General features: G+C 37.6%; 1 protein-coding gene across 5 annotated transcripts; it reads right to left on the bottom strand.

Annotated features, from left to right (window-relative positions):
* Positions 1-8,248: 8,248 nt before the first annotated feature.
* On the bottom strand, positions 8,249-15,210 carry LOC107417515 (putative disease resistance protein RGA3). 5 transcript variants are annotated; one of them, XM_060814244.1, is made up of 9 exons: positions 11,366-15,210; positions 11,043-11,205; positions 10,819-10,894; positions 10,497-10,604; positions 9,911-10,069; positions 9,603-9,764; positions 9,403-9,514; positions 9,167-9,256; positions 8,249-9,048 (listed from the first exon to the last, which is right to left on the bottom strand). In XM_060814244.1, exons 1-2 carry the CDS (start codon positions 15,003-15,005, stop codon positions 11,150-11,152), a joined length of 3,696 nt encoding a protein of 1,231 aa, XP_060670227.1. In that variant the 5' UTR covers positions 15,006-15,210; the 3' UTR covers positions 8,249-9,048; positions 9,167-9,256; positions 9,403-9,514; positions 9,603-9,764; positions 9,911-10,069; positions 10,497-10,604; positions 10,819-10,894; positions 11,043-11,149. The 5 variants fall into 5 exon arrangements, with proteins under 5 accessions (XP_060670227.1, XP_060670225.1, XP_060670228.1 ...); XM_060814242.1 differs by having other exon boundaries at positions 9,167-9,264; XM_060814245.1 differs by having other exon boundaries at positions 9,167-9,514; positions 11,043-11,202.
* Positions 15,211-17,890: the final 2,680 nt, after the last annotated feature.

Here is a 17,890-nt window from a genome sequence, read left to right on the forward strand (position 1 = left end):
TTTATTTATCTATTTAGTTGTTGGTATTAATTAAATTTCTTTATTTGGTATATTATTAATATTAAAGGTGTTCAGTAGATAGGGTCACTCACTGAGATGATTAGCATCTCACGTTTTTAAATTCCGTTCCCCTAGGTCCAGGTTGGAGACGTTGATTGTCCGGGGCGAGTCCAACGTCTCAGTTCGTTGCCGAAAGTCCAAGAAGTATTTCTTCCCTTTTTCCTCTCCATCTTGTATTGCTTCTTATCTGTCATGGCATTAATTCCACATTTATTGTATAATGCTCTGTATACTGTATTGGATGTGTAGTTATTATTTATGCACTGATTTACTATTCTTTGAAGTGCTGTAAATTTGTGGAATCGATTTGTAGTAACGTGGGAGGAATAAGGGGATGTTTATAGAAGTGTGTTTTCAGTGCAGGAAATTTTTGGTAAGTCCTACCCTTAGGGGAGGTGCTGCAGGATTTTCCGTTGGAAGGTTCGGTAGTATTACCCTGGGATCAGGGTTTCTCTAGGGTTTCGGGGAGGAATTCTGGACAGGTCCTGACACCAAGTCCTACTCTGGGACAAGGAATGCAAAGGAGCTCGAGAATTTATTTTGGGACTTGGAGCAATACTTTGAAGCAATGGGCATTGTGGATGATGCTTCAAAAATTAGGACTGCCACTCTCTACCTCAATGACATGGCCACGCTATGGTGGAGGAGGAGGCATAGTGACATAGAGTGAGATATGTGCACTTTTCATACCTTTGATGACTTTAAAAAGGATCTAAAAAGGCAATCTTATGTGGAAAAGCCAAAGATGAGGCAAGGAGTCACCTTCGATGACTCAAGCAAGTGGGCTATATCCGAGAATACATCAAGGAGTTCACTAACTTAGTGTTGGAGATCCCAGACCTATCGGATAAAGGCTCCCTTTTCTACTTCATGGATGGACTACAACTTTGGGCAAATATGGAGTTAAAAAGGCATGAAGTACAAGATCTAGCTAATGCCATTGCAAATGCCAAAAGCTTTATCGACTACACCATTCAAAGGGACTCCTCGAAGCCAATGGAGAAGAATACTAACTATGGAAAATGTGGGGGAGAATCAAGTAAGCCCAAAGAAAGCAAAAGAGAGGAAGGTTCACACGAACCTCAAAGCTTGAAATGGAATCCACCTAGAGAAGGTAAGGAAGCTTCTAAACCTAAAAACTCTTGTTTCTTGTGCAATGGTCCACATTGGGTTAAAGATTGCCCAAAGAGGAAGGCGTTGAATGCCATGACCACTCAATATGAGGAGAGACAAGAAGAAGAAGCCAATATGGGCTCCTTGCAAGTGTTGAATGCCATCAAGGCTGCTCCTAAGGATTCAAAGAAAGGTGGCCTAATGTTTGTAAAAGCAAAGATCAATGGGGTGCTCACTAAAGCGTAGGTGGACACGGGGGCTACACACAACTTCCTATCGGTAGAAGAGGCACAACGACTTGGGGTTAAGGCCTTGAAAGAGGGTGGATCAATGAAGGCAGTAAACTCGGCTGTAAAGCCCATCCATGGGGTTGCTAGGGGTGTACAAGCCACCATTGGAGAATGGTTGGGCAAATTAAACCTATCGATAGTTCCCATGGATGACTTCAAGGTTGTTCTAGGCATGGAGTTCCTAGACCAAGTGAAGGCCTTCCCACTCCCACTTGCCAATTCTATGTGCATCATGGATGGAGGGATGACTTGCATAGTGCCTACTGAAACAACTAGCAAGATGGAGGCCAAAGCTTTGTTGGCTACGCAATTTAAGAAGGGCATTAAGAAGAAGGAACAAAGCTATTTAGTTGTTATTCAAGAGCTCGATGGTCATAAGGACGTCCCAATATCTTCCAAGGTACAAGCGGTACTAAAGGAGTTTGAGGACGTGATGCCTAATAAGCTACCCAAAAAACTACCACTTAGGAGGGAGGTGGATCACAAGATCGAGCTGGAGCCAGGGTCCAAGCCACCCGCCATGAGCCCCTATCGCATGGCACCGTCAGAATTGGAAGAGCTTAGGAGGCAACTCAAGGACCTTGTCGATGCGGGTTACATGATACCTTCAAAAGCTCCATATGGTGCACTGGTGTTGTTCCAAAAGAAGAAGGATGGGTCGCTGCAGATGTGTATCGATTATCGAGCCCTAAACAAGATCACCATCAAGAACAAGTACCCCATCTCTCTCATTGTGGATCTCTTCAATCAACTTGGCAAGGCAAAGTACTTCCCCAAGCTTGACCTTTGCTCTAGGTACTATCAAATGTACATAGCTGAAGGTGATGAGGCCAAGACCACATGCATCACGAGGTATGGTTCCTATGAATTTCTAGTGATGTCTTTTGGTTTGACAAATGCTCCTGCAATGTTTTGCACCTTGATGAATAAGCCATTCCACCCATATCTTGATCACTTTGTAGTAGTATACCTAGACGATATTGTCATATATAGCAACATGGAAGAACACTTACACCACCTTAGACAAGTCTTCCAAATGCTACGAAACAACGAGTTATATATTAAGCTAGAGAAGTGCTCCTTCGCACAAGAAGAAGTTATGTTCTTGGGGCACAAGATCAAGGATGGGAAACTTATGATGGATGAAGCAAAGGTGCCAGCTATACAAGAGTGGGAACCACCAACAAAGGTACACGAATTAAGATCTTTCTTAGGCCTTGTCAACTACTATCGATGGTTTATCAAAGGCTACTCGGCAAAGGCTACTCCATTGACCAACATGTTGAAGAAAAACCAAGCTTGGAGTTGGACGGAGAAGTGCCAACAAGCCTTTGAAGATCTAAAGAAAGCAATCACAGAGGAACCGGTGTTGTGCTTGCCCCACCACTCTAGGCCATTCGAGGTGCACACGGATGCATCTGATTTTGTCATAGGTGCGGTGCTAATGCAAGATGGGTGCCCAATTGCATTCGAAAGTAGAAAGCTTAATGACAAGGAATGGCGCTATAGGGTGCAAGAGAAGGAGATGACGGCGGTCGTCCATTGCCTACGCAAGCAGAGGCATTACCTTTTAGGGAGCTTCTTTACCATCATGACAGATAACATCGCCACTAGTTACTTCCAAACCCAAAGGAAGCTCACCCACAAGTAAGCTCGATGACAAGACTTCTTAGTGGAGTTCCATTACAAGATGGAGTACAAGCCGAGGAAGGGGAATGTGGTGGCGGACGCACTTAGTAGGAGGGCCGAACTTGCATCCATAAGTTGGCCCAAGTGCACCTTGCTGGATCGCATCAAGGAAGGACTCCCACAAGACCCCATGGCAAAGAACATCATGGCCCTAATCAATGAGGGAAAGACAAGGCGGTTTTGGGTAAAAGATAACTTGCTCTACACTACAGGGCAGTGCATGTACATGCCAAAGAAGGATAACCTAAGGAAAGAATTGATCAAGGAGTTCCACGACACCAAGTGGGCTGGCTACCCGGGCACTCGAAGCACCCTAGCCTTAATAGGAGCTACATATTATTGGCCCAATATGAGGGATGATGTGGAGATCTATATGAAGATATGTCTTATGTACCAACAAGACAAGATAGAGCAAAAGCAACAAAGAGGGTTACTAGATCCGTTGCCCATTCCGAACGGACCATGGGAGAGTGTTTTGATGGATTTGATCACTTGTTTACCTAAGTCGGAGGGCTATGGTAGCATTACCATCGTGGTGGATCGGTTTAGCAAGTATGCTACCTTTATCCTTGCACCTACAGATTGCACAACAAAGGAGACGGCCTAACTATTTCTAGGGCATGTGGTGAAGCTATGGGGAGTACCTAGCGACATAGTAAGTGATCGAGACCCTCGATTCACCGGAAGGTTTTGGACCGAGCTCTTCAAACTCCTAGGTTCGGATTTGAACTTCTCTACAAGCTTCCACCCGCAAAATGATGGGCAAACAGAGTGCACTAATGCTTTATTGGAGCTCTACTTGAGGCACTATATGAGTGCTAACCAAAGAGATTAGGCTAAGTTGCTTGATGTGGCTCAATTCTCCTACAACCTACAAAGAAGTGAATCGACTAATAGGAGTCCATTTAAGATCGTGAGGGGGAGACAACCTATGACTCCTAATGCCTTAGTCTCGAGCTATGGAGGCAAAAGCCCTGCTACCTACAAGTTTGCCAAGTCTTAGGAGGAACAAGCTGATTTGGCTAAAGCATACTTGGACAAGGTATCTAAAAAGATGAAGAAGTGGGTAGACACCAAGAGAAAGCATGTAGCATTCGAAGAAGGGGATTTGGTCATGGTGAAGCTACTACCCCAACAATTCAAAGCCCTATGGAAGGTACATAAGGGGTTGGTATGATGCTATGAGGGACCATTTCCTATTGTGAGGAAGGTAGGTAAGGTTTCCTATCAACTACAACTTCCTCCTAAGTTGAAGATTAATCCTATTTTCCATGTAAGTCTCTTTAAGCCTTGTCATCAAGACATGGAAGACCCTAGTCATGGGGAATCAAAAAGGGCACCTACGGCTGTTGTGACTTCGTTTGACAAGGACGTAGAGGCTATACTTGCGGATCAGGTCATACGACGTAGAGGAGTACCTAACTATACAGAGTACCTAGTGAAGTGGAAGAACCTACCGGATAGTGAAGCTAGTTGGGAGCATGAAGAGGCTTTATGGCAATTCAAAGACCACATTCGGAGGTTCAAGGAAGAAGACACGAGGAGGGCGTCGTGAGATTAGTTGGGGGAGGGTGTCACGTTCCGTGCAAAAGAGCGAAATCCTTGAGGTTTAGCCAGAAGGTTCTACACTCTCCATAAAGATTCAAGAGAAGCCTGGGAGATTCTAGAAGATTAAAGAGAAATCTAGACTAATATAGATAATAATCTCTCTATAATACTCCTTGTAAATATCTATAGAATACTCTAGAACCTCATTTAGATGTTTGCCATGTGTACATATCTAGAACATTGTATTCTTGTGATACGTGCCAAGCCCTCTATATAAAGGGTTCTCTCATTTGTAAGACATCCAAGAATTCTAGCAATACAAGCATTCTCCACATTCTCTCAAACTCTGACAAGTTCTCCTACTTCCTACTCTCTTACTCTTAGCTTCTACATTATGATAGCTTGTGAGCAAGGCTTACTTAGCAAGAGAGGTGCTAAGTGCGGCATGGGAGTGTTGGGAAAGTTAGGCCCGTGATAGGTAGCTGTAGACAGGACTTCAACACCAAGAAAGTAGTGTAAGGTTCCAAGGTCCTTCAAGGAGAATTGATTAGCAAGAGAAGTGACAAACTGGTCCATAAGAGTAAAGGAGCTACCTGTGATGAGAATGAAGAGGATCTATTGGCAGCGTGTATAGTGATAGGAATATCATCATTCTTGGTCTCAATTCTTTTCCTATAGTTTGCTTGTTCAAGCAGCTTGTAATAGAGCTCCTCAAAATAGATGGGTGTATCGTGGGAGCCAAATATGGTAGAAATAGTTTCAAACTCAGGAGACAACCCATTAAGAATATAGATGATTAAATCATCATCACTTATAAGAGTATTAAGTAATGCCAACTCATCGATAGCAAACTTAATGTCATGCAAGTACTCTGAGATATCAGCAGTGGAAACCAACACTGTACATTAGGTGATAGAGAGGCAAGCAAGGCACCAAGCAATAGTGAGTCTTGATGAATCCATAAGAGATAATCGGGATTGGTTGATTTGTTTGGCAATGTTGGAGAAGGACAGGGAAGAGAGCCATTAATAAATCCACAAAGATCGTACCTGATCAAGAGATCATTGAATTGTTTTCGCCAGGGAAATTAAGTTGTCTCCGTTAGCTTTAAAGGTGCTTGGGCTCGTACATTTATAACAACCAATGTTCTGTTTGTAAAAATAAGTTCTGTTGTAATTTGAAGAGGATTGGCAATTGTTGATTGTTAAAGCCTATGTTGCTATGATACCATAATTGAAGAATAGAGAATAATAGAGAGAATGTAAAAGGTACTGGTCATTGAATTGAATAATGATATTAATACACCACAAGCCTAACAATTAGATACACATACATTGAAGAATAAGTATCCTAGTAATACGCATGCATACAACATGAGATAATAACAAGACATATAAGTGTTTATCCACTAATGCAATATACCTTTGCTATTGGTTTAGACAAACCCAAAATCAGACTACATAAAGATGAGATTCTATAGTAGTTTATGGGCACAACATTCGTTAGTCATGCTCTGTATATATATTTACATAAATTCAAAAGTTTAACGAAGAAAGAATAATTTTCAACTTGAACCACTGTTACTTTTCATAAAGCTTTTTTTTTTTTTTTGAAAGCCCGGGGGGGTCGGGGGTGTAACACCTAATCCCGAACAACATCAGAATTTTTTTCACGTTGACCGAGGTTGATCGAGATTGACCGTCGTTGACTGAGAGGGGTCAAAATTTGATTTTTTGATCTAGATGGAATTTCTCTTTGACTGGGGTATTGTTGCAAAGTATGCATCGATCCGAGTCCATAGACTAGTAGTACGTTGAAAACGCAGTTACCGATTGAAAGTTATGAGCAAAAAAAGTTGAGGTCCAAACTGTCCAAGGGGTGCCGTTGTTGACTTTTTGTTCGTGCAAAAATTGAGCTTTGACTTATGCACGATTATGAAGTACTCGTCGATACGAGTTCATAGACTAACGGCATGCCCGAAAAGGATATGTGGTTTAAAAGTTATGGATCTACAAATTATTTTTTTAATACCGTATTATTTTAATATTATTATATATATATATATAGAAGTGTGTTTTCAGTGCAGGAAATTTGTGGTAAGTCCAACCTTTAGGGGAGGTTTTGCCGGATTTTCCATTTGAAGGTCCGGTAGGATTTCTCTGGGATCAGGGCTTGTCTAGAATTCCAGTGAAGGATCTTGGATGGGTCCTGACAAAGGAAGGGGGGCAGGGGTGGAAGAGGAGGTAATATTCGTAATGCTGTTGGTTGATTGTGAATGGATCATATAGTGTCAACATTTAAGTGAAATGAATAACAAAGAAAGAAAAGAATACAAAAACCAAGTTTTTCAACCTTGAAGAATATTGACAAAAGTAAAGGCTACTTTTGGAATGTGTGCAATTTGTTTTTTCCTTTTCAATTTATTATACGAAATTTATCGAATAATGATGGTTCCATTTCTGTTGAATATGATTATGTTTGATTTACAAGGTGTTTTGCATATTTCAAATTTCAACATCCAAAAGAATGGTGCAGTTGGTGGATATTATATAAAATAAAATAAAATAATTCAAAATACGTCTGTTTTTTGTTCAACTAATAAAAGGTCAAAGAGAGAATAATTTATTTTACACACACACACACATATATATATATATATATCCATATTTTTGGTATCGTTGGGCTTTGTGCTCATTTCAAAAATTAGTAAATGTCTAGTACGAGTTATTAGAAAAAGAAAACATGCAAGCTTAAGATTGCCAACTTATTGTAGCCTTGTGGTCATGTTACCGGAAAGGTTCCTTTGATCCAGGTTCGAGTATTGGTACCAAATATACACACAGAAAGAGAGTGAAACTTGTCTTACCTATGATGAGGTATTTCAAAATGCCTCTGTTTTTCGTTTTTGTCACAAGAAAAATATAAATTTATAAATAATCGATAATATGAGTAGCATGAGATGGAACAAGTTGTCATATTATAAGACGCAACTTGAAAAGCAATTTTCTACACATCTTTCAGCCTTGTGGTCAAGCAACCTGAAAAAGTGTTCTTGGTCCTTGGTTCAAGTGTGTGCATCCATTCACTACACAAAAACCCTAAATTCTTGAAAGATGAGGTATTTCAAAACACCTCCGTTTTTGGTTAAATTTGAAGATAGGTTAAAGAGAAACAAAATAACAAATAGGTCAAAGATAAAAAAACTTAAAATTTCATCCATTTTTCTTTTTTTCCCTGAATTGTAAAAGGTCAAAGAAAAACAACTATTCCTAAGGAAATAATGGTAACATTGAAGAGGACAGCACACAAATAAGAAAAATTGCATAATTAAGGTTTGCTTGTACTATTGTAGCCTCGTGGTTAAGTGACCTGAAAAGAGTCTTCTTGATCCTGGGTTCAAGTGTACGGGCATGCAAGCAGAAGCAGATTTCCCAAACTCCTTTCCAAAATACCTCTGTTTTTGCTTCAATTACTAAAAATCAAAAGAAAAACAATATAAGATTTAATTATTTACAAAACAAATATATAATCCACAAGGGTGTGTAACATGCTGATATTTTCATCCATACACAAGAACAAAATGAAAATGAAAACTTAAAAGATCAAGAAAGAGGGTATAGTTCAGTAGGGCACAAGACAAATCCAAGGATTAATATAGATTCATCTGTTCTTTTCAAAGGAGTCCTATACAAGATCAGAATTGAAAGATTGGTCTTGCCTGATATCTTGTATCCTTGTGGTAAATTAACCGGAAAAATGTCTTTTTGATCCTGGGTTCCAAGTGTGGGCATTGCAAAGAGACATGAGGCAAGGATAGAGTGCGGCAGTTGTGGATGGGATAGATTTTATTAGAAGGAGACAGATATACAGAATGTAAGTTTGGCTTCAAAATACTTGTTATGAAGTGGGAAAGAAAAATATATTCCAGGTGATAATATGTTAGGTAAGAATCGGTTAAAACAGTGGTTGGTAGAATAGAAAACTTTTTTTGGCCTTGGGATTTTACTGCTGACTTAATTTACAATCAAAACTGATCAACAACTGTCACTTTTTATTTGTGAATATCACACACGTGAAGTTGATGTAGGCCGAAACAAGAAACAAGAGCTTTCTTAGAAGAGAAGTTCGCATTTGGATATCATGAATTGAAATTTGCCTCCTTGAACGTCCATCAATATTCTTCTGACGATCCTCGTTTCTCATTCAGGAGTGGATCATAAGGTCAGGCATACTGCTGAGGTTCCTGCAGTGGATTAAAAACTCTATTTTTTTCCCATAATTTTTTATAAGGAAATGTCTCAGAGCATCTTCTAACTCTGAAGCCTTGGGAATGTTCTGTGCTCAACTTCTGCATCACAATATTGAAAGTCTTGTTAAACTCACAAAAATGTTGGATTAAGAATACCACTGACATGAGATTGTCTGTATATAATGATTATCTAGGTACTGATAGTTGACTTGAATACCTATACAAATGTGAGGACTGTGAGCATTTCTCTGAGGAAACCAACCCAAAAGCTACGAGCAATCTTAAGCCAATCACCGTCCATTTTACTCTGGTTTTCTTTCAGGGAATGATGAAATTTGTGGCATGAGTCGCATAAAAGGTCATAAGTTTTTTATATGAAAAACAAGCTCAAAAGTTTATATGTGACAAAGAATTATGAGCAGAATGCAATCGCAAAACAAATTTTATGGTTACCATTTGAATGCTTGGATCCACCATCATAACATTACTTTAGTACCGATGACATTGAGTTTCACTCTTTTTATGCAACTTTTGATGTGGTAACACACTGAAAAATCTCACCAACCTGGTTTTAGTTAAAAAAAAAAACAAAAAACATATAAATCACACTAAAACTTGATGGAGCCACAAACTGAAACCAGTGGATGAGATACCATTTTTTGGGGCCAGTTACACCAGTGGTGTTGGACCTGCAAAATGCTTTTCAGTAACAAGTCTCCTGCATCAATGATGCTCATAGCACCAAGATCCGTATTTCCTCCATGTAACATGGTCAAGCTTCAATCGTCTACTCAAGCTAGAAGCCAAACAGAGACCTAGGCATTAATGAAAACACAAGTTTAAGAATCATGGATTTTTTATTTTTTATTTTTTATTTTTTACTATTTTTTATTTTTTTATTTTTTGCTTAGTTTACAATTAAACTGATCAACAACTGGTAGCATTTCTTTGTGGTTCACACTTGAACTTGATACAGGAAGAAACGTTAAGCAAGGTCTTTCTTAGAAGATGGGTTGGAATGTTTTTCATAAGTTTCCATGATTGTCCATCAATCTTGTGATGATCTTCATTCTTTCCAATTCAGGAGTGAATTGTAAGGTCAGGCGTACAGCTGAGATTCCTGCAGTGGATTAACACAGTGTTTTGAGTAGCTCGGCGTATTATCAAAGATGAAATTTGTGGCATGCATCACATTAAATAAACAAGTTTTTGTAGTGATTTTTGGTTGCTTGTGAAAAACATGCTTAAAGCTTATATGTAAGAAAATTATAAGCATAATGCAATTGCAAAGTCTAATGAAACAGAGTTTGCTTGGTTACAATTTTGCACGCTTGAATAATCCATCATCATAACATTTCTTTGGTATCATTGACACAATTTCACTCTTTTTATGCAATTATTGATGTATTAACAGACTGAAAATCCTCACCAACCTGGTTTTGATTCAAAAATATAAAAATGTAAATTCTTATATTGAAGAACACAACAAATAAACAGTGAAAACAAAATCTACGCAAGAAAAAGCAAGAAATGGGGGTAGGGCTTACCTTACCATGCTTGAATTTGTTGCACATTTGCACAATCCATAGTATTGAATAAAATCCATTCCTTAATTCTCTATTATAGCTCAAGTTTGTTCATGCTCTGTTTGGGATCTGCAACATATAACTAAATTTAGAAATATTGTTCATGAAATTGTAGACTCTGAAATAGGGCAACAACAATAATTGGGAAAATTGTGAATTATAAATCATATAAAGGAAGAGATCACGCAATCTACAAACAGGAAAAATACACTAAATGGAAAGTAAAAAAAGAAGAAAAAAAGAAAAGAAAAGAAAAGTGGTGCGGTTAACAATTCATCATCACCTTCGCCAACAGACATCCAGTTATTGCACAATTGCAGCAGCCCGAAACTCTTTAAATATATCTTCCCAACAAGATGCTGCAAAGAAAAGTTAGGGAAAAAAAAAAAATTAAAAGAAACACATAAACACACACATATATGTATATAGGTATAGATATATTCCTTAAAAGTGCCAAAAAAAGAAGACGAAGATGGTACTGATGAAAGATGGAAAAGAGACCCATACTTGATAAATGTTTTTTTGTTTTTTTGGGTATATGAAGAAGTGAATGGTTGTGAATCAAGGAAAAGAGTACTAGTCTTGGGGATGTGAGAGCAATCTTATAGACATTCTCATTTATTGCACAACTGTAGTCTCCTGAAACTCTTAAATATCTTCTCAAGAGCTGCTGCAAACAAAAGTGAAAAAAAAAAAAAAAAAAAAAAAAAAAGAAGAAACGCACAAATATCCTTTTAATAATTAAGCTTGAAAAAGAAGAAGACAATGCACGCATGCATGAATGACGGATGGATGAAAAAGGCCCCTACGTTAAAATTATATTTACGTACCTGAAGAAGAAGAAGTGGATGGTTCTTGTGGAGGATTAATCCTTTCATTATCTATGCACAACCGTGGGATGTGAGAAACCTTATGCCAATCCTCGCCCGTTTGCCTTTCACATCTTTTGTTTAAGATAGGATCACAATCTCTAATAGAAAGTTCTTGCAAAGACGTGAGCTGACGCATTCCTTTAGGAAGCGATGTCAATTTGTTGGGACCCCCAATACCAAGCTCTCGAAGTGATTTGAGGTTGCCGATCCATTCCGGAATATCCGCCAAACTCTCACAGGCATAAAATTTTAGTTCCTGGAGGGAAGTAAGTTCTTGTAGCCCATCAGGGAAAGTTTCCAGTTGTGCCAAATCTCTAATATCAAGTGATTGCAAAGAGGTGAGCTGATGCAATCCTTCAGGAAGCGATGTCAATTTGTTGCAACCCCCAATACGAAGCTCTCGAAGTGATTTGAAGTTGCCGATCCATTCTGGAATACCCACCAAACTCTTACACTCTTCCAGTGTAAGCTTCTTGAGGGAGGTAAGTTGTTGAAGCCCGTCAGTGAGAGTTTCCAGTTGTGGAAGATCTTGTAAGTTGAGAATAAGAAGGCTTTGAAGAGCTTGCCACATATTCTCATCCCCACCGTCTCCGTATATGTCAACCTCATGGCAACTGCGAATCTCTAGTTCTTGAAGAGAGGTGAGATGTTGAAAAGCAGGTAACAAGGTCTTTAATTTTGGACACTCCCAGATACACAGCTTCCTAAGAGAAATGAGGCTAGAGGTTAACACCTCTGACAGAGACTGTAGACTCTCAATCCTTTCAATTTTGAGCCAAGTCAACTTTGAGAGAGGAGAGAAAGAATCCATCATCTTCATCTTCATCCGTTGTGTTCGTTCAAAAGTCTTGAACCTATAAATATCAGTCAACTCAAGCTCTCCTTCCAGATAGGGGTAAAGTGGCATATTCGAAGTCAACTGGGGGCAATGGCTGATAGTTAATTGAGAAAGACATTCGAATGGAGGTATATCTTCTTCTTCTTCTTCTTCACTAACATCCTTCCACCATCCCTTTAGATTGGGTAAGCTTTCAAGCTCAAGCCTTTGTAAGGTAGCCAGTAGCGGTACTGACATCACATTACTGTTTGAAATATACTCCAACGAAGACAACCACACCAACTTCAATGATTTGAGACAGGGGAGTTGACTCAGTGGTGACACATTTTTTATTTTCCCACAACGTCCTAAGACCAATCTGTCAAGTGTTGTAAGCGAGGAAAACCAACTTGCAAGTCTAACACCGGCCCTATAATCAAATATACGTAATTTTTTAAGATTTGGGTGTGGTTGCAAGCTTTCCAATGTAATTTCATAATCCTCACCCTCGGACGTTGCGTCAACATTGTCATCACTATCATTGTTTCGAATTGACCAGCTTAACTGCAAGGTATGAAGATGTTGTTTTTCCTTCAACTTTGCATCCTTATATTCTTCACTCGCATCTTTTCCATATCTCAAGTTTCTTAAATCCAACTCTCCTCTTAAGTTGTTGAGTTCCATTAATTCATTAAGACCACCCACACCCACCTGACCTTGATCATGCGGCTTATTGGTAGGACCCACGCCCTTCTCATTCACTACGAACTCATTTAAAGTCACAAGATTGCACAATTGTCCCAGCCCAAGAGGCATATGAGTCAAACTATCACATCCATCGTTCTCAAGATGCCTGAGATTCACTAGCTTCTTCAAGTCTCTTGGCAATTCTACTAAATTAGTGCAACCTGATAGTTTCAGTGTCTGCAAATTCTGCAGCTTGGAAATTGAAGCTGGTAGTGTCCTGATCTCATAATTACGAGAAAGATCAAGATACCTCAAATGCTTCAACTTGCCAATAGAACTTGGCACTTTCCCAGAATGATGAAGATCTAATGTACGCAAGACCTTCAAAACTAAAACAACATCCCAACTTACTAACATTCCTGAATTCCCCCATAGTGGAGGAAAAAGTATTGTTCGAATCCTATTTTCCTTAGACAAAAAAGTTGGAAACTGACATGATGGATTTAAATCGAAATTGAAAGATACATGCCGAGTTCTTCCATCGATATTTTCTCCAACAGAATGCAATGTAGCACACTCGGTTCCTGCTACTTGTACCGCAAGATCATGCATGAGGTCATGCATTTTACTTTCTAATTTTTTTGTCCAATCATTTTCTTTTACTTCTTGAAAGAATGACCTCAAATGTAATTCATTAAAAATCTCAAACCCTGCCTCCTCCAAAGAATGACCTGAACTTGATGGCTTAATAAATCCTTGTGCCATCCACAGTTTTATTAACATGGCAACTTCAATTTGATAATCTTTTGGAAATAAACTACAATAAGCAAAACAACATTTCAAGTTTGATGGGAGGTTATCATAACTCAGTTTGAGAGTGGGTAAAATATTATTTTCATTTTGAGGCATCCTTAAAAATTCCATTTCAAGGAAAGACGACCACTGTGCTTCTGGTTTGGAATAGAGCATGCTTCCAATTGTCCTAATGGCGAGAGGAATACCACCACACTTGCCCACAATTTCCATTGCAGTTTTCTTAGTGTTGGGGTTATTTGGCTCGTGCCCAGGCTTAAAAGCCACATTTTTAAATAAAGACCATGAATTATCTTTATCCAAAATCCCTAACTTATATGGTTTCATTGTGTCAGTAGTAATCTCTCCAACTCTTTGACTACGAGTGGTTATGATTATTCTACTCCCCTTTGCACCTTTTGACAATAAATTTTTCAATTTTAGCCATTCTTCTCTGTTCTCATTCCATACGTCATCAAGTACAAGGAAATAACGCTTTCCATTTATCTCCTTTTGAAGTTTCCTTTGTAGTTGATCCATCTCTTGGTTCTTTTCACAATGATCAGTTGCTGATTTAATAATTTTCTCAACAAGAGATTTCACATCAAAATTTCCAGAGACACACACCCAAATTTTTAAATCAAAATTGGTTCGAACCTTCTCATGATTAAACACAAATTGAGCAAGTGTGGTTTTCCCTAAACCTCCCAAACCCACTATTGGCAAAACTGACACATCCTCTTCAACTTTGGTATCTAACAAAAGGTCTAGGATGGCCTTTCTATCACTCTCCCTTCCAATAACATTTTCTTCAGGTATGTAAGAGTGAGTTTGCTCCCTAGTTCTAAGGACAGCTCTAGACTCCTCATGGTGCACCTCCAAATGGAAGTCCGTGCGATTCTTACTAACTGCAGCTAGCCTATCATTGATGTCTTTTATTTTATGAGCCATAGTGCGATGAAACACAAGTTGGTTGGAGGATGAGAAGAAAGTGCGTACCTTCTTGCTCATATTACTTCCACTCATCAATTGTCGGCGCAAAGCTTCAGTGGAGACATCATCCATCAAGTCATCAGCCTCGTAAATTACACCTTCAAGCTTCTTCAGCCAGCTGCTGACCTGGTGGTTATGGTTCTTCTTCTCCTGAGCATCAAGAAGTACATCTTCGATTGTTGAAATGGTTTCTTCAAGTCCAGAAAGCTCCTTAGCTACACCCCAGATGGATCCAATCTCTTGCACAGCTGCAGAAGCTATGTTTTCAATGATCTTCTGTGCAATCCCAAAGAGGATTGAATCTGCCATTGGGAACGGTTTGAAGAGTAAGAAAGCAGGTTAATGTGTGGTTTGTAGTTTTAGTTTTTGGGCTGGAAAGTTTGAAAGTTTGTATTGGAGTAGAGGTTATAAAGTTCCTCTTGCTCAATATTTACACCACTTTGTTGCTTGGGATTATTGCAAGCTTATTGTGCTTTCTTCATAAGTCTCTGTCTTCTTTTCTTAATAGACATTAACTCGGGTTTGTTTCTTCTTTTTTAGGAATGAGCTAACAAAGAATAAAAAATGAAACAAAGCAGAGAAAAAGAATGAAGAGAAATGGAATTTAAGTATTCAATAAAAAGATATGTGCTTGTCTATTTTTTGTCCTTGTTTATAGATGTCTATGAGATGCTTTGAACTTTGATTAATTCTTCAAAGGGGTGAAAAAGAATATGATTGCTCTTTCATTCATTAAGCATTACTCGATCAATAGATACAGAAAGAGAGAGAGAGAGAGAGAGCAAAAGCAATATATATGGTTAGAGAGCGCAAAAGCAATATATATGGTCCACCCACCCTTCGAATTGATGGAAAGCCATCTAATTTTGTTGTATTTATTTATTCACATTTTTTTTTTCTGAAACTCTTTTTCTGTTATCGTATTTGATACATATATCCCTTTCATTTATAAATGATGAATTTACAAAGAGTAGTGATCAACCTCCTTACTTTATTTTTCTTTTTATTTATTTATTTTTTGTGTCTATAAAACTGTTGGTTTTAAGATTGGGTTTAACTGTTACGAACTATCATTGTCACTTCTAGTTTGCAAGAGCCAAGAGTGAAAGTAGGAAACAGCAAATCTGACCATTAGAGAATTAAGGATGTTGAAATAGCTAATGGGCTTAACTCCATGCACAGTTTTGCTTTTTTAATTTCTTAATGTAGTTTCGAGTTAAAAGAAAAAAGAAAAAGAAAAAACAATGTAACTGATAGCCTGAGCTGATCGAGTATAGTGGATGTCTATGTGAAATTAAAGCGACGACATAAATGGAAGATAGAAAAAACATTGCACAAACACAATTCAACTTTAGCTGTTTAAGTTGGTTTATTAGCAGGTTACTTAGTTAAGTTCTGTTTGGTTATAGAGTTACTGATTGCGTTGTAATCACTGCTGGTATGAAATAAAAGAAATCTAATATTATGTGGTTTCATATGTTTTCCCTTTATACACAATCTGTTTCTTCTTCTCTTTCTTCCATAATTTCTTTACTCAAACTAGTGAACTCAATTAAAATCAGGAATATGTGTAAACATTCATAGCAATATGTCTTTATTAATGAAAAGAAAGTAAAGTTTGTGTTGCAGAAGGTATTAAGAAATTCCTTTCACTCCGTTAATATACTAAATGCATGCTTGGGATCATGGCAAACTTATTGTGCTTTCTTCATTCTTCCTTTCCTTTCCTTCGATAGACATTACTTCTGGTTTTTTTATAACGAGAATCTGCTTTCTTCCAATATTCTTTTCCTTAACAACTACGAAGAGAATAATATTACCAAAGAAAAAATTAAAAAAAAAAAAAAACTGAAGAAAGAATAAAAACGAAATGAAACAGCTAAAAAGAATAAAGAAAAACGCCATTCATTCAAAAGATAAGTGGTTGTCTACTTTTTAATTTTTTAAAGGGGGTGTAAAAAAATATTCTCGCTTTTGGAGGGTCATTGATTCTTAATTAAAGGGGGTCTAAAAAGAATATCTTTGCTCGTACATTTCTTTAAGATTTATTCAATTAAAATATTCAGAGAGATAACAAAAGCAATGTACATGACCCACCATGTACCAACCCTTTGAATTGATGGGCAGCTATCTAATTTCGTTGCATTTATGTTTTTTTTGAAAATATAATTCTGTTTTATTTCATGCATATATCCTTTTCAGAATATATATAATAGAGAGAGAGAGAGAGAGAGAGAGAGAGAGCTTAGCTAGCGGGTGACTTGGTTATTGATTGCATTGTAAACATTGTTTTGACAGAATGTTAATGGAGGCAACTCTTAAGGTTGTTCATTCTCTATTTGTTGAGTAAATTATTGTACATCTTATTTTATTAAACTAGTGCTTACCTTAATGAAAGAGCATGATTTTTTTTTTTTTTTTTGTGCACTACGTGTCAGGATCTGTCCAAAATCTCTTTCCGGAATCCTAGACAAACCCTGATCCTAGTAAGATTCTACCGAACCGTTCTATAAAAAATCCGGCAACATCTCCCCTAAGAGTAGAACATGCTCAAAATTTACCTGTACGAAAACGCCTTCCTGTATAGCACCATCTTATTCCTCCCACCTTATTACAAATAAATTCCACTATTTGCAGTACTTCGATGTCAAGATATATATAAAAACACATACATAATAGAAGCAAACTAGTACGTAAAGAACAAAAATATATCTTTAAGCATTCACATCCGCCCACACCACCCACTGAGTACCGCACATGTTAAATATCGTTTTACAAAGTTCCAATTCATAATGTAAGCAGGAGAAAATAGGACAACATTAATGATAGTGATATTAATAATAATAACCTCATAAATTGCCCGAGGCTTCCATACTTGCTCATAAGCTTACCCACTTGCAGGAAGGCTTTCGTATAATACCATTAATAATAATAATAATAAGGATAATAAAAATAACAAGGAATAAATAATTAATAATCATAATAACAATAATAATCACAAAATACCAATACCAATACCAATAATGAAATGGTGGCAACCATGATAATTAATGGCAATGATAATTATAATAAATAATGAAATTGGTACTAAAAATGATCATAATAAATAATAATAGCAATTACCTTATCGATAATAATAATATTAGAAAATCAGATTATAAATAAATAAAATAATATGAGGTAAAATTATATTA

The sequence above is a fragment of the Ziziphus jujuba genome, chromosome 2 (genome assembly GCF_031755915.1).
Source record: "Ziziphus jujuba cultivar Dongzao chromosome 2, ASM3175591v1".
NCBI lineage: Eukaryota > Viridiplantae > Streptophyta > Magnoliopsida > Rosales > Rhamnaceae > Ziziphus > Ziziphus jujuba.